Source organism: Aquila chrysaetos, chromosome 3 (assembly GCF_900496995.4).
Source record: "Aquila chrysaetos chrysaetos chromosome 3, bAquChr1.4, whole genome shotgun sequence".
In the NCBI taxonomy this organism is placed as follows: Eukaryota; Metazoa; Chordata; class Aves; order Accipitriformes; family Accipitridae; genus Aquila; species Aquila chrysaetos.
Genome location: NC_044006.1, coordinates 43,708,460 through 43,726,647, shown reverse-complemented (window position 1 = coordinate 43,726,647; position 18,188 = coordinate 43,708,460). Strand labels below are relative to the sequence as shown.

The 18,188-nt window shown below is 42.0% G+C and overlaps 1 protein-coding gene across 2 annotated transcripts in view; it reads right to left on the bottom strand.

The window, feature by feature from the left end:
- The window catches only part of RAPGEF5 (Rap guanine nucleotide exchange factor 5), a 166,060-nt gene that overhangs the window by 79,266 nt on the left and 68,606 nt on the right, over nucleotides 1–18,188 (bottom strand). The window contains exon 9 of one of the 2 annotated variants that reach the window (XM_030008401.2): nucleotides 17,402–17,527. In XM_030008401.2, the coding sequence (XP_029864261.1) occupies nucleotides 17,402–17,527 (126 nt within the window). Of the gene's footprint in view, nucleotides 1–6,338; nucleotides 6,344–17,401; nucleotides 17,528–18,188 lie in introns of those variants that run through there. The other variant, XM_030008402.2, reaches the window with a different exon arrangement.

Here is an 18,188-nt window from a genome sequence, read left to right as displayed (position 1 = left end):
TCACCACATTATGAAGTAACATTTTATATTTCTCCCATTTCATGATTTTAAATAATCATGTTAAGTTACTTTTATTTTGTTCCAGGTGGAATCACGTACCTGCTTCTTAACTAGTTACATGCTCTAAAAATTTATTTCAGTATAAACATTGGGAGTTTCCTCTCTGCTTTCTTTAGATAATACAATCATGCCCAACTTTAGGAGGGAGGTAAGTTAGTTATATCAAGGGCAATCTCAACATTTATTCAAGTTATGGAATGAAAAAAAAATGCATCGTCACCATGGCAACTGGTAAATCACATGGTATCTGCAATGAGATGCACGGCATCTTGAGTAAACACTCATCTGTGCGCTTGTGTGTCCTCCTCCGCACAGAATGGTTCCTTTGTGGAGGAACATGCACAATTCTACTCTCTTCTACAAAAAGTTGATAGAAGTAACACAAAATGTTATTTTTGCATGGGATAATTTAACCAGATCTATCATCAGAATTGGAACAAATATTGAAAAAAAGATTAAACATGGAAAGTTTTGCTAGGATTTGCCTCAATCAAGACCATGAAACCTTACAAATGACGGAGTGAACCTCCCAAACTCACTTTGTACCTTGGCATCAGAAGACCGTTCACAACAGCACTAGAAAAAAAGTCTTCCTGACAGCGTGAAGAGCTGCCAGACGTGCAGCAGCACATCGCAGTGGGGCAGCTGGAGCTGTTACTGCCTCCGGCCATCTGCCCCACCCTTCTGATGGATGTTGCCACCCCCAAAACAAGGACATCTGATCTACCCTTGAATCAGCCCTGATCCACGCTGCTGCATGTCTTGCTGGGCTCAGATATTATCAGCAGCTAACATACAACCTCTCCCTGAGAGGGCCTCCCCTCCTCCCCACTCTTAATGAAGACAACTCTGCCCAGAACAACAACAAAACCGTATTGCTCTACTGCCAGTCCCATCCACAAAGTGTCAAATATCCATCAGTCACTGGGCTTTGACTGTACTTCCCTGCTGCCCTTCCCTAGCTCTTTTTCTCAAGCTACTATCATGGCCACACAAGGCTCTCTTCCCCATCCTTTTCATTCACCACAAGGAGCAGCATCAACACCAGATTCCTGAGTAAGTAATCTCCTTTGGATCACTCCCTTCCTCCTCTCAAAATACCTCCTCCTTCTTGACCTCCTGAGCAACCTGAAGTGATGTTACCCATAGGAAGAGAGAGAGCGCAACACTGCGATGCCACTCGCCAGCTCCCAATATCACACTGCATGCACAGTGGTTTCTTCAGCCAGCAAGGGCTCCACTTGGGGATGCAAATGTCTGCTGACACGTATCTTCTCCTGATCCCATTCCCTTCCTCTCACCACATCCTGTCACCATCAGACAGCATAGCACAGACCACCCTGACCCTGCCAACACCTATGATGCTACCCAAGAAAAACCAAAACTCCTGTTTATCTCTGATCCTGACCTGCCTCCCCCCATTTCTGGCTTCAATTCCTTCCAGACCTTCATAGCTTTATACAAATTATATAGCTTTATACAGGTTTACACTCTTTTTGTGTAGAAGCTGGAGATCTCATCTAACCAACTTCTTCCTCTGTACTCAGGAAATTCTTTTTATGTCATATGTCTCAGGAAATTCTTTTTATGTCATATGTCTCAGAAAGTCACCCTATCTCATCAGTCCTTCCAGTAATGACTTCTTAGACCTGTTTACTTTGTCATTGCTGGGCTCTTCCTTCCCACCCGGTTGGTCATTTGCTATTTGACCTGAACTTTGACAGGTAAGGAGATGCCGTGGGTGAAGAAGAGACGCGCTCTGGTATTCATCAGCTGTCATGGAGCATCTGAGTAAAGGAGAGATAACATGAGATGTGTGAACAAATGGCCGGGTCTTAACTCCCTAACAGAACCCTGTGGAGAGGGTTACAATATCCAAGTACTCCAGGGAAATAACTAATGATCCTTTCTCCAGTTCAGTCATGTTTCAAGAAGCAATCGCCTGAGTTACTAAGTGCTTGAGACTGCCTCAGTAATTGCAATGATTTATTTTATGCATCATCATAACTACAGCACTAGGTCAGGAGGACTTGTGCCTTATGGATGCCTTGAATTTTAACACAGATACTGGAGGATTAGGAGATTGCAATCAGAAACACAGAGACCACAACGATTTGACTGGGGCGGAGGGAAGACAGAGTCTTTAAAATCCTAGGTATCCAAAACATTACGTTTCTGTTAGATTTTTAATAAAATTAATTATATTTTCAGGTGATCCTAAGCAGAAGTTGCTTACATTTTCCTCTGCTCCCTTAAAATGCAAGTCATCACAATCTAATGTTCCTGAAGATCTCTGTTAGGATTTTTTTTCCAGTGTAAGAAATAAATGTACAGTTAACAGTGTAACTACCCACCCAGTAAAGACAAATATCTTATACCTCTATCTATTCCAGAGCAAACTCTCCCTGCGCAAAGCGTGTTTCTTCATCTATCCTTAGTTTGTACTGGTGCAGTGGCTGCCTGTTAATAACCAGCAAAGGGGAGACGAGACCTTAGGCTTATGAGCATTTATTTGCCGTAAGAGGTATAACATTTACATGTAGTTACTCACCTGACCTACCAAATGTGCCAAAGGATATTTTGTAAGGACAGACATCCATGATGCAGGAGGTTATGTTTGCATAGCAACAAAAGGGTTTGATTAGTAGCTTCTCAGGCATCCCCATCCTCCTGACATTCCTTAAACTCTGTTCCCCAGTCACCTTTCCTTTTAGCTATGGGAGGCTTCACTGGCACAGAAGGACATTTTTAGGATAATGATAATTTAAAGTGCTGTCGTCACCAGAATTTTCAGGCTATTTGAAGATCTTGAAGACACTTCCCCTCCACCCCCATAAACTTCAAACTGTTCCCCCCATAATAACTGAAGTAAAAGCATTTCTAACCTTCAGCACTGTTTTTCTGTTTACTGTGTTTCAAGGTTAGCAATGTGGAAAATACTAAACTAACCCAGTTTTCAAGGTCAAAATAAAAAACGCAGCAATGATAGTCCACAGTAACTTTCATTCATTTGGTATTCAGGACACATTCTTTCTGAATATCAAATCACAAAATCATTGCCAATTAATCAGATTTTAAGCTTTAGCTTATTAAAAATTAGACTATGGTAAAAATAAAATGCAGTTTATTTGATCTGATTAAGATGTTTCTGTACAACATGATCTAAGCCTCTGATTATCTATATCTCTGTATTATCTCAATTGTTATTTCAATATAAGCAAATTCATAACAATACATTTTAATGGAAAATATTCATCTACTAAAAAGTGGTAAACCAATAGAAGTCAAAAAGCTGAATGTCAGGATGCTAAAAATGAAAATGTTTCTCTACATTGTGTGTGCCAGGAAAGCAAGAGCTCACACGACATTTGGCAGTGATTTCCCATGATGAAGCAACTCTTCGGGGCTTTCATTTTCGTAAAAGCCATAGTTTATTTAGAGCTAGCTCCTAGCTCCTTGCCCTTAACAATGCAATACAGATAAAGTTCATTAAATATATTGTTTAAGGTAGGAAAGTGAAGAAGTTTTGCTGTAGCAAGCACTTAAAGTGTGCATGGCAAATCAGAAGTAAAAAAAAAGTAAAAAGGATTGGAACAAATTATTTGTTATAAAAGCAAAAGTGATATAGGCACATTGATATTACATGTTGTGCTGCATTAGCAAAATTGCCCAAATGAAGAATCCCCAGAATGGGAAGTATCATTAGATCTTAATCAATAGGATTTTTTTCAAGCAGGCTGGGCACCCAACCATTTGATGCAGAACTTTTCCATGCACAAGAGCACTGGAATACAGGAAAATGCAGCATAAACGAATGACAAGGAAAAATGCAAATGCTTATGATTTTATAGTTAATTTTCACATTATAATGGTCAAGCAACTTTTACAGCTTGCTGATATTTCTGCTGGAATCCTAAACCTTTATTTCTTCTTACAGCAGGTAAGATATGAATTTCTACCGTAATTAAATGAGTAAATTGCTTTTTTTTTTTTACTGTTTCTATTCTTAGGGTATCCTTAATACATATTGAACAGCACGCAAATTAAAAACTAATAGCATTTCAAAACAACAGTTATATGCATGATTTACTGTGTAGCCTTTGTCTAATACAGATATTTACTATTTACATGTCACTGCAATGAAAACAGTATGTGTCAATTGATTAACCAGTAAATACTAGACAGAATTTAAGTGCATTGCTACAGCAGCCCGAAAGGAAAATGGTGTAGTGGAATAGTAGCCTTTTTCTCTACATAGTACGAAACTAAGTTTTGCACCAGGGAAGAGATAGTCATAGCTGTATGTATACATATGTTGCCTGTGTAACAGCTGAGGGTGGGAGAGTGAGAACACGCGAATTACAGGGAGCATACGGCCACCCAGTGCAAGAACAGAGCAACTTTGTTCTACGGATGGCTACGGATCCCACACAAATCAGCACAGATACCCACAGCTCTGTTGTAAAATTGGAGCATGTTCCTTCAGTTCCTGCATAGGTTCCTAAAAGGAAATGTCTAAAACGAAATAAGAGAGGCAGATTTTTGTGGGTCTCCTGAAATGAAGGCTATAGCTGCTCCTCTGAAAAAAAAAAAAATTAATAAGGGCCACCTTTAAGAAAGTACTTGATTTGGGGTCCCACATTAAAAATCTGTCACCTGAAGCAATCTGTTCAGACTTTAAAAGGGAAGCTGCTTCAACCTACCTATAGCATCCTTCAGCCAGCCAGTACACCCTAACTACTCAAACACCACATCAGTGTGGGAGCGCATCCTGAGAGCCTGCGTTCACAATGCTCTTGAAAGCAGGGAAGCAGCAGTTCCATGTGGATCTGAGACACAGAGACGTTCGGTCATTAGCCCAAGGTCTTGGAGGAAGTCTGTGCAGGTTGGGGAGCTCCCAAGTCCCTGTCTGACACCCCAACTCCACCACCCACCCTTCCCCTTCAGGGAGGCAGCTATGGTAACGTGTACCTACAGTGAGTTATCTGCAAGATAACCCAGTGAAGAGACAGCCTGCATCTATCACTTTTTCCACCAGCAGTCACTGGATGGAGAGCAGGGAAAGGTGACATTCACAGTCCTGACATCCCCGAGGCAGGGACACAGAAGTCTGTATGGGTCTCAAATGTGATGCCCGAGATTCAGGTTTTGATCTGAAGAACTGAAAAAGAGATAGAAACTTTTCAGAAACTGCTAGATGAAAACATGATGCAATCTGAAGAGAGGAGGAGGAGAGGAGTGTCAGAACAGATGGGTCACCAGGCGAAAGCAGCTTCTTTATGTTACCAACTAAGACTGTGTGTAAATGACTGGTTATTTCTACAATGTGAAAAAGAGTTCCATAAGTAGTCGTTGTAAGCGATTAGTTTGGCTTTTAGCAAGGTTTGCAGTCTGTTTAATGAATAAATACATACAGCACATGCACACATAGGCTTGTATCTCTACAGAAGAGGAACTGGGGGACCATGATCACCCCAAGTTCCTTGGTGGAGGAGGATTCTGCCATAGCCTTGGTGAAATCCTGAGAAGGGCCCCAGATGCAGGATGTCATCACCTGCCATGTGCAGGATTTGATGGGTTCCCAGTGGGGCATTGGGCACTGTTCAAACTCCTCTGGAAAATCTTGTGATGCTGTCCTGGTTCTGGCTGGGATAGAGTTAATTTTCTTCCTAGTAGCTGGTATAATGTTGTGGTTTGGATTTAGTATGAGAATAATGTTGATAACGCGCTGATATTTTTAGTTGTTGCTAAGTAGTCTTTATACTAAGTCAAGGATTTTTCAGCTTCTCATGCCCAGCCATCAAGAAGGCTGGAGGGGCACATGAAGCTGGGAGGGGACACAGCCACAACAGCTGACCCAAACTGGCCAAAGGCATATTCCATACCATATGTTGTCATGTCCAGTATATAAACTGGGGGGAGTTGGCTGGGAGGGGCAGATTGCTGCTTGAGGACTGGCTGAGCATCAGTCAGCAGGTGGTGAGCAATTGCCTTGTGCATCACTTGTCTTTCTTGGGTTATATTTCACTCTCTTTTTGTTATTTTCCTTTTCATTACTTATTATTATTATTATATTTTAATTTTTATTTCAATTATTAAACTGTTCTTATCTCAACCCACAAGTTTTACTTGTTTTTGATTCTCCTCCCCATCCCACCAGGGGGGCAGGGGGGAGTGAGTGAGCAGCTGCATAGTGCTTAGTTGCTGGCTGGGCTTAAACCACGACAGATTCCAATGATAAAGCAGGTAGGACAATTCTCCACCCAGGCTTAATTTACTTCTTCTGCCTCTGTGGGGAATAGGAGTAAAGAACTCACTGCAAAGGGCGTTTTGTTTAGAAGCCACATGTTTCTTTTATACAAGTTCATAAAATCTAGGAAACCAAAAAGGAATCAATGTAGCCCAATGATTAGCTCGCTATAGGTACTGTGTACAGACTGACAGATTATTTAGACAGACTGAATCAATGTGTTGATGCCACTGAAAAGATTCAGGTTTCACACATGAGGAGACAAAGCCAGAGCGTCAGTACACTTTCCAGCCATGTACCGTCCACACAAGGCAATCCAAGCCTGAACGTGTCTGGTTTTTAGCTTGAAACCTGAACAACCAGGCTTTGCATGTAAGAACTGAAATTCTGCCCTCTTCACTCCAGCCAGCTCTGATTAGTGTCTTCTTCCCTGACACTGACCACATCAATACTCTCTATTAACCTGCTAAATATGGCCAAACAGCATATTTTGCAAATAATAAATCGATGTAACTGCTGTAGTTGTATCCACATATATGTTTTAAAGGTTCCTGTGGTGAATAATGCCCTACTTGCAATATCAAAAATATTTAGCAAAAAGGCCTAAACTGATATTGTATTAATTTGATAAATATTAGTGCCTCTAAAAAGGGAAGAGACACTGTGATATTGCAACCAAACCGAAAAGGTGATGCATATTCTCATTCTGTACTTGTCTCCAGCAAAAGAGCAGGTTCTCCTTTGCTCTTCCCAGCACTGGGCTAAGCAGAAACGCTGCTCCTGATAGAGCACGCACAGGCCTACTCCCCTCACCGCCCAGAGAAAATGGAGATGAATTAAGGGATGGTGCTCTCAGTCCAGCCTCTCCAGGTGAGACAGCAGCATCAGCCAGGCTGGCAGGGGACAGAGCTGATGCACAGCATGGCCAACAAAGGGATGTGACCTGTACGCCTTTCCCTTGATCAAAAAGGGCTGTGTAGTTCAGCATCACCCCCTGTTCAGGGCTTACCCAAGTTCAGAGCTTGGAAATCCATCTAAGGTTTGATCTCCAGCAAGCTGTTAAAGGAAATACCAGTTGCTATTCATGCTCTTCCTGAGTTAGGTCATTCCATTATTTTCCAAGTCACCAAATGAGGCTAAAGTACTTTTTCCTGTAACCAGCAACTGCTGCAGCTCCCACACGTCACAGCCTTCCCCACTCAGATGTGCACGTTCCAGCCAGTGACAAAAAAAGCCAGGAACTGCCTGCCACATGGTATCAGAAAATATATTCGAGGAAGGCCACAAGGTCATTGCTAATTTCAAACCCTGTTTCATGTTTCCACATGAAACATCTAATTAAAACTTTTCACTGGGTAGTTAAAATGAAATGCATGCATATGCACTTGAGACCTCATTTTCTTATGCTGTGAATTAGAATATAGGAGGTGCTGCACACAGCGGTAGGAACACTAATCGAGGAAGGAGAGGGGAATACCTGCTTTGATTTGGAGGAAGACAGTCAGCAAAAATACCACTAATCGCCTGGGTTTTCATTCCTTTGCTCTTTGAGCTGCCACATACAACCAAGAAAAATGAATGCAAGTGCTGTATTAACTGCTACCAAATCAGCAGTCTCCACAGGTGACCATGTGTCAAGCACATCTTGCAAAATGCCACCACCTTCCAAGGCTACTGCACGATGAAAGCATTAGACCCTAAGGGCTATACCCTGCTCTCACCAAAAAATACCTATTAACATCAGCAGGAGCTGAATTAAGCTTTAAAATGCAGGCACAGTGAGTGACAGAATGGCCATAGCAAAAGGACACGGTTTGGAGATTTTAGGGATGTCTCATGAGTAAAATAAATAAATCCTGGAAAAAAAGAAGCCTGCAAAAAGTACAAGCTCAAGTTGCCCTTACTTTCTTGCTGTGAAGGAGGCCTCAGCAAAGGAGGCGAGATAGACACGTTACAGCTGCCCGTTTTCCAAAAAGCCCTCAGTGCAGATAGCCGATTCTGGTACAGGGGAGGCAGCTGAATGTAAGGAAAAGGCTGAGTCTTTGCACCGACATGCTCCAGGTGGTCTCCAGTGCCTGCCTGCAGGAACAAATGCCAACAAATGCCGGTAGCATTTATTCCAGCGAGGTCCTGACACAGGTTGTCTGCAGAAAGCTAAGCTGCTGTGGCAGCTGGGGAGAGTTGTGGTGCCAGCACAGCAGCCCCCGAAATCAAAGGAGGCCTCGCTGACTCCAGAGCATCCTGCTGCTGGAACCACACTGACCTTAGCATAGACTGCAGATCTTACTACAGAATTTGCTCTGGTGCAGTTTCTACTCCAAACAGGAGCAAACTTTGACATACAGAAACATGTTCCCCTGTTTAATGACACTAGGCACATATCTTCTGGATTACTGGCCCAAATCTCCATTTCAGTGAAACTGAAGATTTTTCCTGAACTTATCTGGAAGGCTAGAAGGAAAAAAAAGAGAAAAAAAAAGGAGACCTGAGGCACCAAATCCTTTTTACGTGAGACTGATCTCTGGGCAGGCTACCAAATCTCAGACAACTTTCAAAGAGGATGATGTGGTGGACAGCCATCAGCTTCTGGCTTATCAACAAGTTCTCCAGTTATCTTGGCTGTTTCTTCTCAGCCAGGTCCACACTATGGGCCAAAGCCAGATGTCCTTGTTTGGTTTGAATTCCAAGAGAAAAGTCTAGTAAAACAACATCTGCACCACTGAAAGATGAAGGACAAAATTACTTCTCCTGAATTTCAGAAACTGCTTGGAATTTCTGACTTAAGTTTGCATGGTACATATTCAAAGCATTATCAACTTTTCTTTTTAAACTTCCCAAATTTAGATAACAAATTCCCTAATTTGACAGAGAGATCCAGGCACTTCTGTTATTCACAGTTCGCAGGACAAGTGTAGAAGTAACCGTACGGAGTAGATGGCAGGATACATCCACTGTATTACCAGCATAACTGGGAGTTTATCGATGTCATAAGCCAGAAAAATTGAGAAAAGAACATTCAGAACGTCATCAAATGTATTGATCACACACAGGGGGACAGAACAGTAAATTTTAAACCGGAAAACATTAAAGCAGGTGCTTCTACTTCTCTAAAGGGAGAAAATTATAATTTTATGTAAGCCTTTGGACAGTCTAGAAACATAAGCAGGCAAGTGGTTCAGAATCTGGAGAGAAACACAGAAGCAGAGAACAGTGACAACCTGCAGATAACCACTTTCAGAGAGTTTCTCTGCTTTTTCACATTGATAAATGGAGCAGAACCATGGAACCATGTTTTCAGTGTTGGTACTACCAGGAACTGTGTAGTCCCGCTGCCCGTGAAAAACAGCATTCCTGTCCTCTCCCTGCTCCTGGATGCTGACCCTCACTTGTCATTCACCCCCTTCTTTGTGCATGTAAGCCTTCATGAAGCCGCATGGTGAAGCACAGGATCTAGATTAAACCAAACCAAAAAAAGTTAGCCAAAAAAAGCCAAGGACATTTAATTTGACACAGCTCAGTTTCTGGATTTGGTAAGTGACCAGGCTTTGAGGAATGAAGGAGGAAGGCCATATTTCACCATGAGCAGCAGAGTAGCTCTCGCCAGCAACGGTCATCCCTGACACCACATCTCATTCTCGTATCCATATCCCCATACCACAAGGGAAATTGATCCAGTTGGAAAATAACCCCACAAGGAAGGTGTATTTTACAGCTGCATTATTCCCTGTGTCTCTTCACAGAGCAGCACAACACGGGGCGGCCCAGGGCTGGGGACAAGCAGTCAGGGCAGCGATGCTGCCGATGGCACAGCCACGGAAGCGATGCCCAAGGACCAAGAGACTACGAAGTGACTGCAGCTGCTTGGACTTGCCTCAGCTATGCTCAGGTTTTTAAAAAATATCCCCCTGGCCCTAAGCAGCTCAAAGTCCAACCTGCTTCCAGCTTGCTGGGATCCCCAGACTACCTCTCAAGGATCTCAAAGCAATTCATCAACATTCATTAACCACTGAAGGTTTTATAGCACCCCTTCAAGGTCCTACATGTTTAGGACCCCATTTTATATATGGGTAAACAAAGGTGCAGAGAAGTGACATGATTTGAAGAAGGTTATATATTAAATAACCGATGGAGTCAGAAATAAAAATTCAGCGTTCTGGCTCCCAGGTTTTAGCCTGCCAAATACCACATGCCCTTTTTACCCCTTTCAGCCTAGTAGCTAAGGTATTGTCCCATACAAGTATGAGTCACTGTTCCACACCAAAGAAGGCCCAGCATGCAAAATGTGCATGTGGAATTTCCTTCTATACAAAGTAGTTTAATGTTACAGAATAAATCAAAGAGGAGCAAATTAGGCTTTCTTTTCTTTTAAACATTAGGCCGAGCATCTGGAGGAAAGAAAGTGTTATGGGAATATGTAACTTGACTCAAAGGAAAAGAGTGAACTTACCACTTCACGTGTTCCTATACTCTGCTCACAACACATCATGTAAGCACAAGCACGACTCCTCTCAAGTGCTTTATTTTTACAGGAAGAAGGACCATATCATCTCACCACTATTTTGCACTCCTTGCAAGAGGGCATTCTCCTCTAAAACTCTGGCCACATTAAATAGACTTAACAAAAGGAATAGTAAGTCCTCTTGAAAGTATATAGCAAATAAAAATACTTTTCTTATTATTTTAACAGAATTGTTGCAAGAGACTGAAACAAAGCTTTTCCTAGCAGCCAAATGATCCCAGTCCTACACCTGAGCTGGAGGATCCTTATCTCTGGCAAACTTCTTCTATTTCAGAAAGATGCCTGTGCCTGTTCTGCACTGAAAAAAAAATCCTAGGACCTGCAGAAGTCTTTTCTTCTCAGAAGATAAAGAGGTTGGCTTATGAAGAACAGGTGATGACCTGGGGCTATGCATTCATTCCAGCAGATGAAAAATTGACTGTCTGGAATAGGACACTCTCTCCAGAATGTGACAGAACTAGATTCAAGTCTCTGTTCCTCCTGATTCAGACCAGAGACTTGAACTTCAGGTTACCTCCACAGCAAGCATGTACCTACCTCTTAATTACTTACTCTTACTCAACACAGAGCTATAAACTGACAACCTTATTGATAGACCCATTTTTTTCTTGGCTTGTAGTTGAAGACTAAGTCAAAATTACAAACTGTCATCTTACCCCCGTACAGTTCGCTCTGCTAACACTGGTGGATCAAAGAGGTGCGAAGGGAAGTAGCAAACTCCTGTGCTGACGCGCTAAATCCATTCTGTTTCAATGACTTCAGAGATCTATACTACCTCATAGCTATTCAAGCCACGAAAGTTTCTGCAAAAACTTTTACTGTGCTATAATAGCTATGTCCACTTGATCCACAGTTCTGCAAGAGATGCAGAATAGCCTCCAAAAGCAGTAAATCTGCACTCAAGCTACCCAATAGATCTGCCCCAAGCAGAGCAGAAAACCAAAAGCAGCGATGATTTTTTTAAAAAGTAAGCACAGGTTTCAGTCAGACATAATTTGATGTCACCATTTTAAGGAATATTTTTCCATCAGAGCCTTGATTACTGATGATCAGTTCAACAGTACATCAGCGCATGGTCACAGCTTTGTCAAACTAACAAAAACTGCAGCTCTGGACACATCCTAACATTCATTCTCGTCTCCTTGCAGGTGTCCAGCTGGACAGGTACGTGCACCCTAAAATAACCTTGATGTGTCATGGCTGAAATTTCCTTAAGAAATTCCTCGGTCATGAGTAATCTATACAACCTAAGGCTCTAAATCGTTAATCTTTTTTGTAAGCCTTTTAACAGCTTCAGCCCAACCACTAACCTGCTTCAATGAGCAAATCATCTGTCTTCTTAATGAGACCACTGATTGCAAAAGTTAGTACCCAGTAAATTAACAAAACTGTTCTTCACTATCTAGTACCTGTTGTCCTTCTGAAAACATACCTGCCCCCCTATGATATAACTCTTTCATCTTGAACTGGCTAAGTCACAGAATCAATACATTCAAGCTGTATGTACTTACATACTTTTAAACAATATGTAACTCTAATACATACATTAATCTGTAAAGGGATTAGAAGGTGGATTTAGGAAACACTCCCCTCCCCATTGATGCACAAGTACTGGAAGAGCCCCAGCCTAGAATATAATTTATATAGTTGAATAAAGGAATTCATATTCTTTAGTTCTCTACTGAACACATTAGAGGATCTTAAATCTCCTTTGAACATTAGTGTCAATTTGTAGAAAGCTTATTCAGTTGACCTGACTGTGAAAACGGTACTATAATCTAAAGAATATTTTCCCCCTGTTGCTGAGGTGAAAAGTACTTTTACGATTTCACTAAGACAATGGTGTTCTTAATCAGTACAATGCTTCATTGAAATAATAACTGGAAATACTGTACAAACAGTATCACATCTATTACAAAGGCATTATTTAATTGAGCCTGTAGTTGCTTAAAAGGAGTGCCAAAAAATATGGTTTAGTGCAACTATGCCTCAAATGCATCTCAAATGTATGCTTGAGTAAAAAAAAGCTATGACAAATTACTTCAAATGGTTTTACATACAGAGCTTGCTTTCCATATTATAATTAATACTAACAGTAAGCAAACCTCAAAAAAGCAGGCTCATTCTATAGCTGAATATTTAAATACAGATTTTTTGTCTATTTTCTGTCAAAGCAATTGTTTTAATCAAAAGAAATATTTAAATAACATAAAAATACAAATATCCAGGTTTACATTTCCCTAGGCTTATGAGTGTGATTTGCATGTAATGATAAAATTAGAACTGCAAGCTTGCATAGTTGTTTTTACTCTAGCCCACATTTGATATTTAAATAATTTCTGTGCATTTTAGACAGCCATTTCATTTTATTTATTTATCAATACATTGAATCTCATTGTAGGAATGCAACAGCACAGAGAAAAAGCTTGTCTGCCTATTTAGAAGCTTATTTACTACTACTTACTTTCTGTTCATTAGCAAAACTGAAGTTTTAGGAAACCTAACACATATGGTAGGTTCAGTGCCTTAATTAAGAACCTTATTCTAACACATTAGCAAGTGGGAATGGGAAAAAAAATCACTATAATTTACTTTTTGTTTTCCTCTACAAGTCTGTGAGCATCTATGCAGTTAGAGCACTTTGCAAGCGTTATATTCACCAGAGAAGAACCTGGCATTGTGTGCTACAGAAGAACAATCTGGAGTTCCAATAGACCAGTCTAACCTGGTCACAGCACGTTTGCAGTGCTGGAAACAAATAAGCAGCTCACATGTACTAGAGCTTGTGCACAAAACTTTTTAAATTATAGGACCTTTTCACAACACTTTTTTATCCAGACCACAAATCTGAAGAGAAATGATAGCATACCAGAAACCTGAAACAAAAGCAGTACGGACTTTCTGACTTGGGTGCTTAAAAGTATAAAGTAAAAATGTATGCATGTACAAAATCATCACATACATCCCCCAATTTACACTCTCCAGAACACATCTAAACTGAAGGAATCCCTTCCCTCTGCCACCATAGCTCCAAACTGAGCTGTTTCCTCCAGTGAACCACCCAGCTGTCCCATATTTTCCCTCTTCCAGACCATCTGCTTTTTCTGAGAAAAAATAATTAGATTTCATCTCTTTCTGAACCAGCGACCCAAACCAATCCAAGCTGCACCTGCCTACTGTGGGCCACGGACCACAGACTCCAACACCACACCTTGAAGAATACGATTAGGTATTTTATCTGCCCCAAAACCTCTGGAAGACCAGACTGTTGTGCATCCACATCATCTACCTTTCCTGCATGAGTCAGGAAGTTCTGTCCTCAAGCTCAGATAAAGATGGTCGTTAGCTATTTGAATGATAGGAGGGTTCACCAGTCCTCCTCACAGCCCAGTTCCCCATCACACTCAGAATGCTAGGAACACAAAGAGGGTCATTTCTCCAGGCAGCTCCACACCTCATTGACTGTACAGGAAAAAAGCTATTGGGGTCATTGGGTACAAAATTCTTCAATTAGGCTGACAGCTCTTCCTTCTTCAAAGGAAAGTACAAGAATCAGCAAAGCCCAATCATACTACATTTGTGTTTGCTGTTAATGCTGGAAAACTGTGTGAGGTTGTGCTAATCTGAAGAGACCTGCTTTAGAAACACAGTGGATGGCACCAGAGGAGCCCCAACTCCATTTCCCATTACGTGCGTGGGACGCAGTACACGTAGAGCGGAATTGTGCACATGCACAATTCTAACCCTGCGTTCAAATTGGGTTTATTTTTCAATATTCCTAGAGGAGAACAAACCAGAACTCTGCTTCAGGCAAAAATTCCCATCCTGGCCATCCTGGAAAGAGCAGCTTTACTTCCAGGTGGGTTACAAAGCCCCCAGCCTCAAACTGCAACATTGCCCTGGGCCTAGTGAAACACACAGCCCTGCAAAACAGCAGCGTTTCTGCTTCACGATGGGCTGCCAGGAGGCCAGCCTGGTTAGCCGGCTCTCCAAGTGCAGGGAGAGGAGCCTGGCAGGGTGTTCAGGCGTCTCATTTACAGACCGAACGTCATCCCTCAGAGGAAGGCAGATCATCCGTGAAAGCACAGTTTGAGCTCCCCGGGAGGGAAAGCTGGTGAAAGCTTTAGTGCAGGGATACTTGCTGAGAAGTGAGAGTACTGCGTAGAACGTGCAGAGCCGCTCCATTTCAGTACCTACATCGAGTGCCCACTACCCTGTGTTTCTAAGAAAGTAACGTAAGATTAAGCTATGCTTTTAAAAATTTAAAAAAAAAAAGAAAGATGGGCATGCCACACATCATTTTGTAAGGACACCACACCCTGAACATGTTGTTCCTCTAACATTTACAGTGAGCACAAGGGGACTGGGCAGGAAGCTGATGCCAGTGAATCTGCCATCACTTCTGTAGCAGCAGGATGAGACGGGAAGGTCTGAAAGCCCGCATCCGAGTGGCACTCAGTACAATCCAGCCTGCTGCTTTTCTCCTTGGAGAAGAGAGGCAACAGCTGCCCAGAGCAGCAAACTGCCCAGCCAGCCAAATCCTGCCACCTGGACATGCGCCAGAGCAGCTCTCAGACCACAAGGGAGGAAGGGAGGGAGAGGAAGGGATGGAAGCTCACAGCTTCCTGAACGCATGCGACCCACTGCCCCCACCACAGCAAAGTGTGGGATTTTTCCAGCGAAAGTAAATTACCTGAGTCAGCTAAACTGAGAACCCTACGACAGACCTTGCCCGCGTTCGGTAATGCCTTCTTGGTGACTATTCCTAATGGAATCAATAGACTGGTTGGGGGCTTAGCAAATACACCCACACCGAGGACTGCAAGTCTCTCTCACATCTGGGCATGGCCCGCCTGGGCCGCAGGGAAGAGCCACGTCACCCCCCACCCTACAACAACCGGCAACCTGCAGAACATCGGGGGGAGCAGCGCACCATAACTTGTTACTGCCAGCACTAGCTGTAAGACACTCCCCACCCAGAACTAAAGGGCACATGAGGAACAACCTGTCCTGCTGCTGTCTCTCAAGCGACTTTTCTTCTTTTCTGCCACCTCCTAGGTCTAAAGGCACATCCTTGCCCAAGAGCAGTAACTGCTGCATTATGCCACTCAGTAAGGATATGAGCCGCTTGCTCTAGCTCCAGCTAAACTGAAGTCACTCATCTCCTAAATAGCAGCAATTGCTAAGTACCATGCTTTTCAAAGGAGAAGAAAAGCTGAGCACTTCTTTCCTTTCCATTTTTGGAACTGTACTGTAATTTGTGCAGGTACAGAGCTGCAGCTGACACCACAGGACCCTCTGCAATGACCAGAGTAAGCAGCAAAAATATCCACTGATTTTTGGAGTATCAGTCCTGATATTCCCCTCTCCCCTATGCCCACAGCATCTGTAATCTTGCTTCCAAATCCTGAAACACAATTAGAAACCTTCCCTGGCTTAAAATCTTCTTTACTTAAGCACCTAAACTTTTAATTGCGCTTTGCTGATACGGTTTAAAGATATATGGAAATTCTGCCAGATGTCGATGGCTAGTGGATCAGCTGAGGAAGAATTCAATCTCAGGGATTTGAGCCTGGCTAATTACCCTCCTCCCTCGTGCACACCTACTGATACAATTACATATTTAACTACACCAGACTAGACCTTATACGCTCCCGAACAGAACAGCATGAAGCTCTGGAATAAGATTTCATCTCTCTCTTTTCCTTTGTGCAGCCTTACTTCAATAGGAATGAGCTTGCAGATGAGCTGAAAAGTATTTTTTTTCTAAAGCACATGCTTTTTTCCTACTGTCCAGTGAGCAGAAAATGGAATAAACTACATATACATAATAGCAAGACACATGAGAACTAGGTGGCATTTTTGTTGTTTCTTGCAGTTATTATCCTGGGCACCTTTAGATGAATATGCAATCAGAACAGAAATCTTTACTAGGAGAACAAAATTAGGATACATTGTGCTATAAGCAGAGCAGTCAAGTTTTAGTGCATTTTCAATCCAGTTATTAACATCTGAATAAGTGCTTTCAGAATCATTAAACAGAATGCTGCTTTCTTCAGTGTAACTTTTGGTTGAAAACACATTTTTTTAAAGAAACTGCTGAATTCCCTATCCAAACCATTCTTTTTAATTCACACTGAAAAGCTCCAGCCAATACTTGCATCCAAATATACCAGCAGCAAAGTAATTTTAAGACAATTTAAAGTAAGCACTTGAAGCACTCATATACCTTATACATTATTTAAACACACCCTAAACCCCAAATATTTCATAATCACTAACAACAATTTGGTAGAAAGCATCCTGAAATCACCTGCTATTTCCTATGTGTATAAGATATTAATAACAGTAACTGACAGTTAATGACAACATAATAATTTAAGTGTGTTGACAATTATTGAACTGAACGCACTTCAGAGAAATGTAAATGCCAGAGGAGAGCCAGCTACAGCAGCTCCATGACTAATGTGTGCCCTGGATTCTGACCATCAGCTTTGCTATTTCAGTTTTGTGACCTAAATCTCCCTCCCCTACCAGAAAGAAACAAAAACCCCAAACAAGAAATGTCTTACTTGTTCTGCCTTCTCCGGTGGTTTTCTATCCGCCTGCAAAAACTGGCAGTTTTCTCTCGCCAGCTTCTGGACCAGCTCAATCCGTCCGATGTCATCTCTTCCCTGAAGCTTGCACAAAACCCCTGCCTTAAGGGTGGGAGAAAGAGCGAACAGATACTTAAATCCACAATCCCAGGACATGACACTGCCACAAATTTCAACCTTAAAAGAAATGTATCAGTTTTCTCATATTTGCGGTACTTCAATGCCGCTTGCTGAACACAAACAAGTCGCTGCTTCGTGGGAAACAACTGGAGAGGAGCTGAGGCACATCTGAGTCTCCAAATGTATCTACTTTGGAGGAATGAAAGCAGGGCTAACTAAATCAACCGCTCCTCTGAGTGTGACTATCAGATACGCTGTGTTTTATTTGTTCCTGTCAGCCTGTTTCCTGTTACATAAGAGAACAGGAGCAAGAGGTTAAAAACTCATGGGAAAGTTAGCCAGGAACAGCCCTGGAAAAAGAATGAAGCGCAACACAAGGCACTCCTAAAAATAACAGGCTATAACTCCCTCTGCTCCCACTTCAACCATTTTTCACGTATGCCAGCCTCAAGAGTTAAAAGGCAGTTGCACCACATTTATTTATTCTGTAAATAACAAATCAATATCTCCTGATTTTGTTTAGGGAAGAAAATGAGATTTGCTTTAAAAACTATGTTAGAACTATTTTTTTGGCTAATATTCTGCCAGTTATTCCAGTTATGCCAATAGTGTTCCGTCAAAACATTCAGCACTTGTCGTTTTA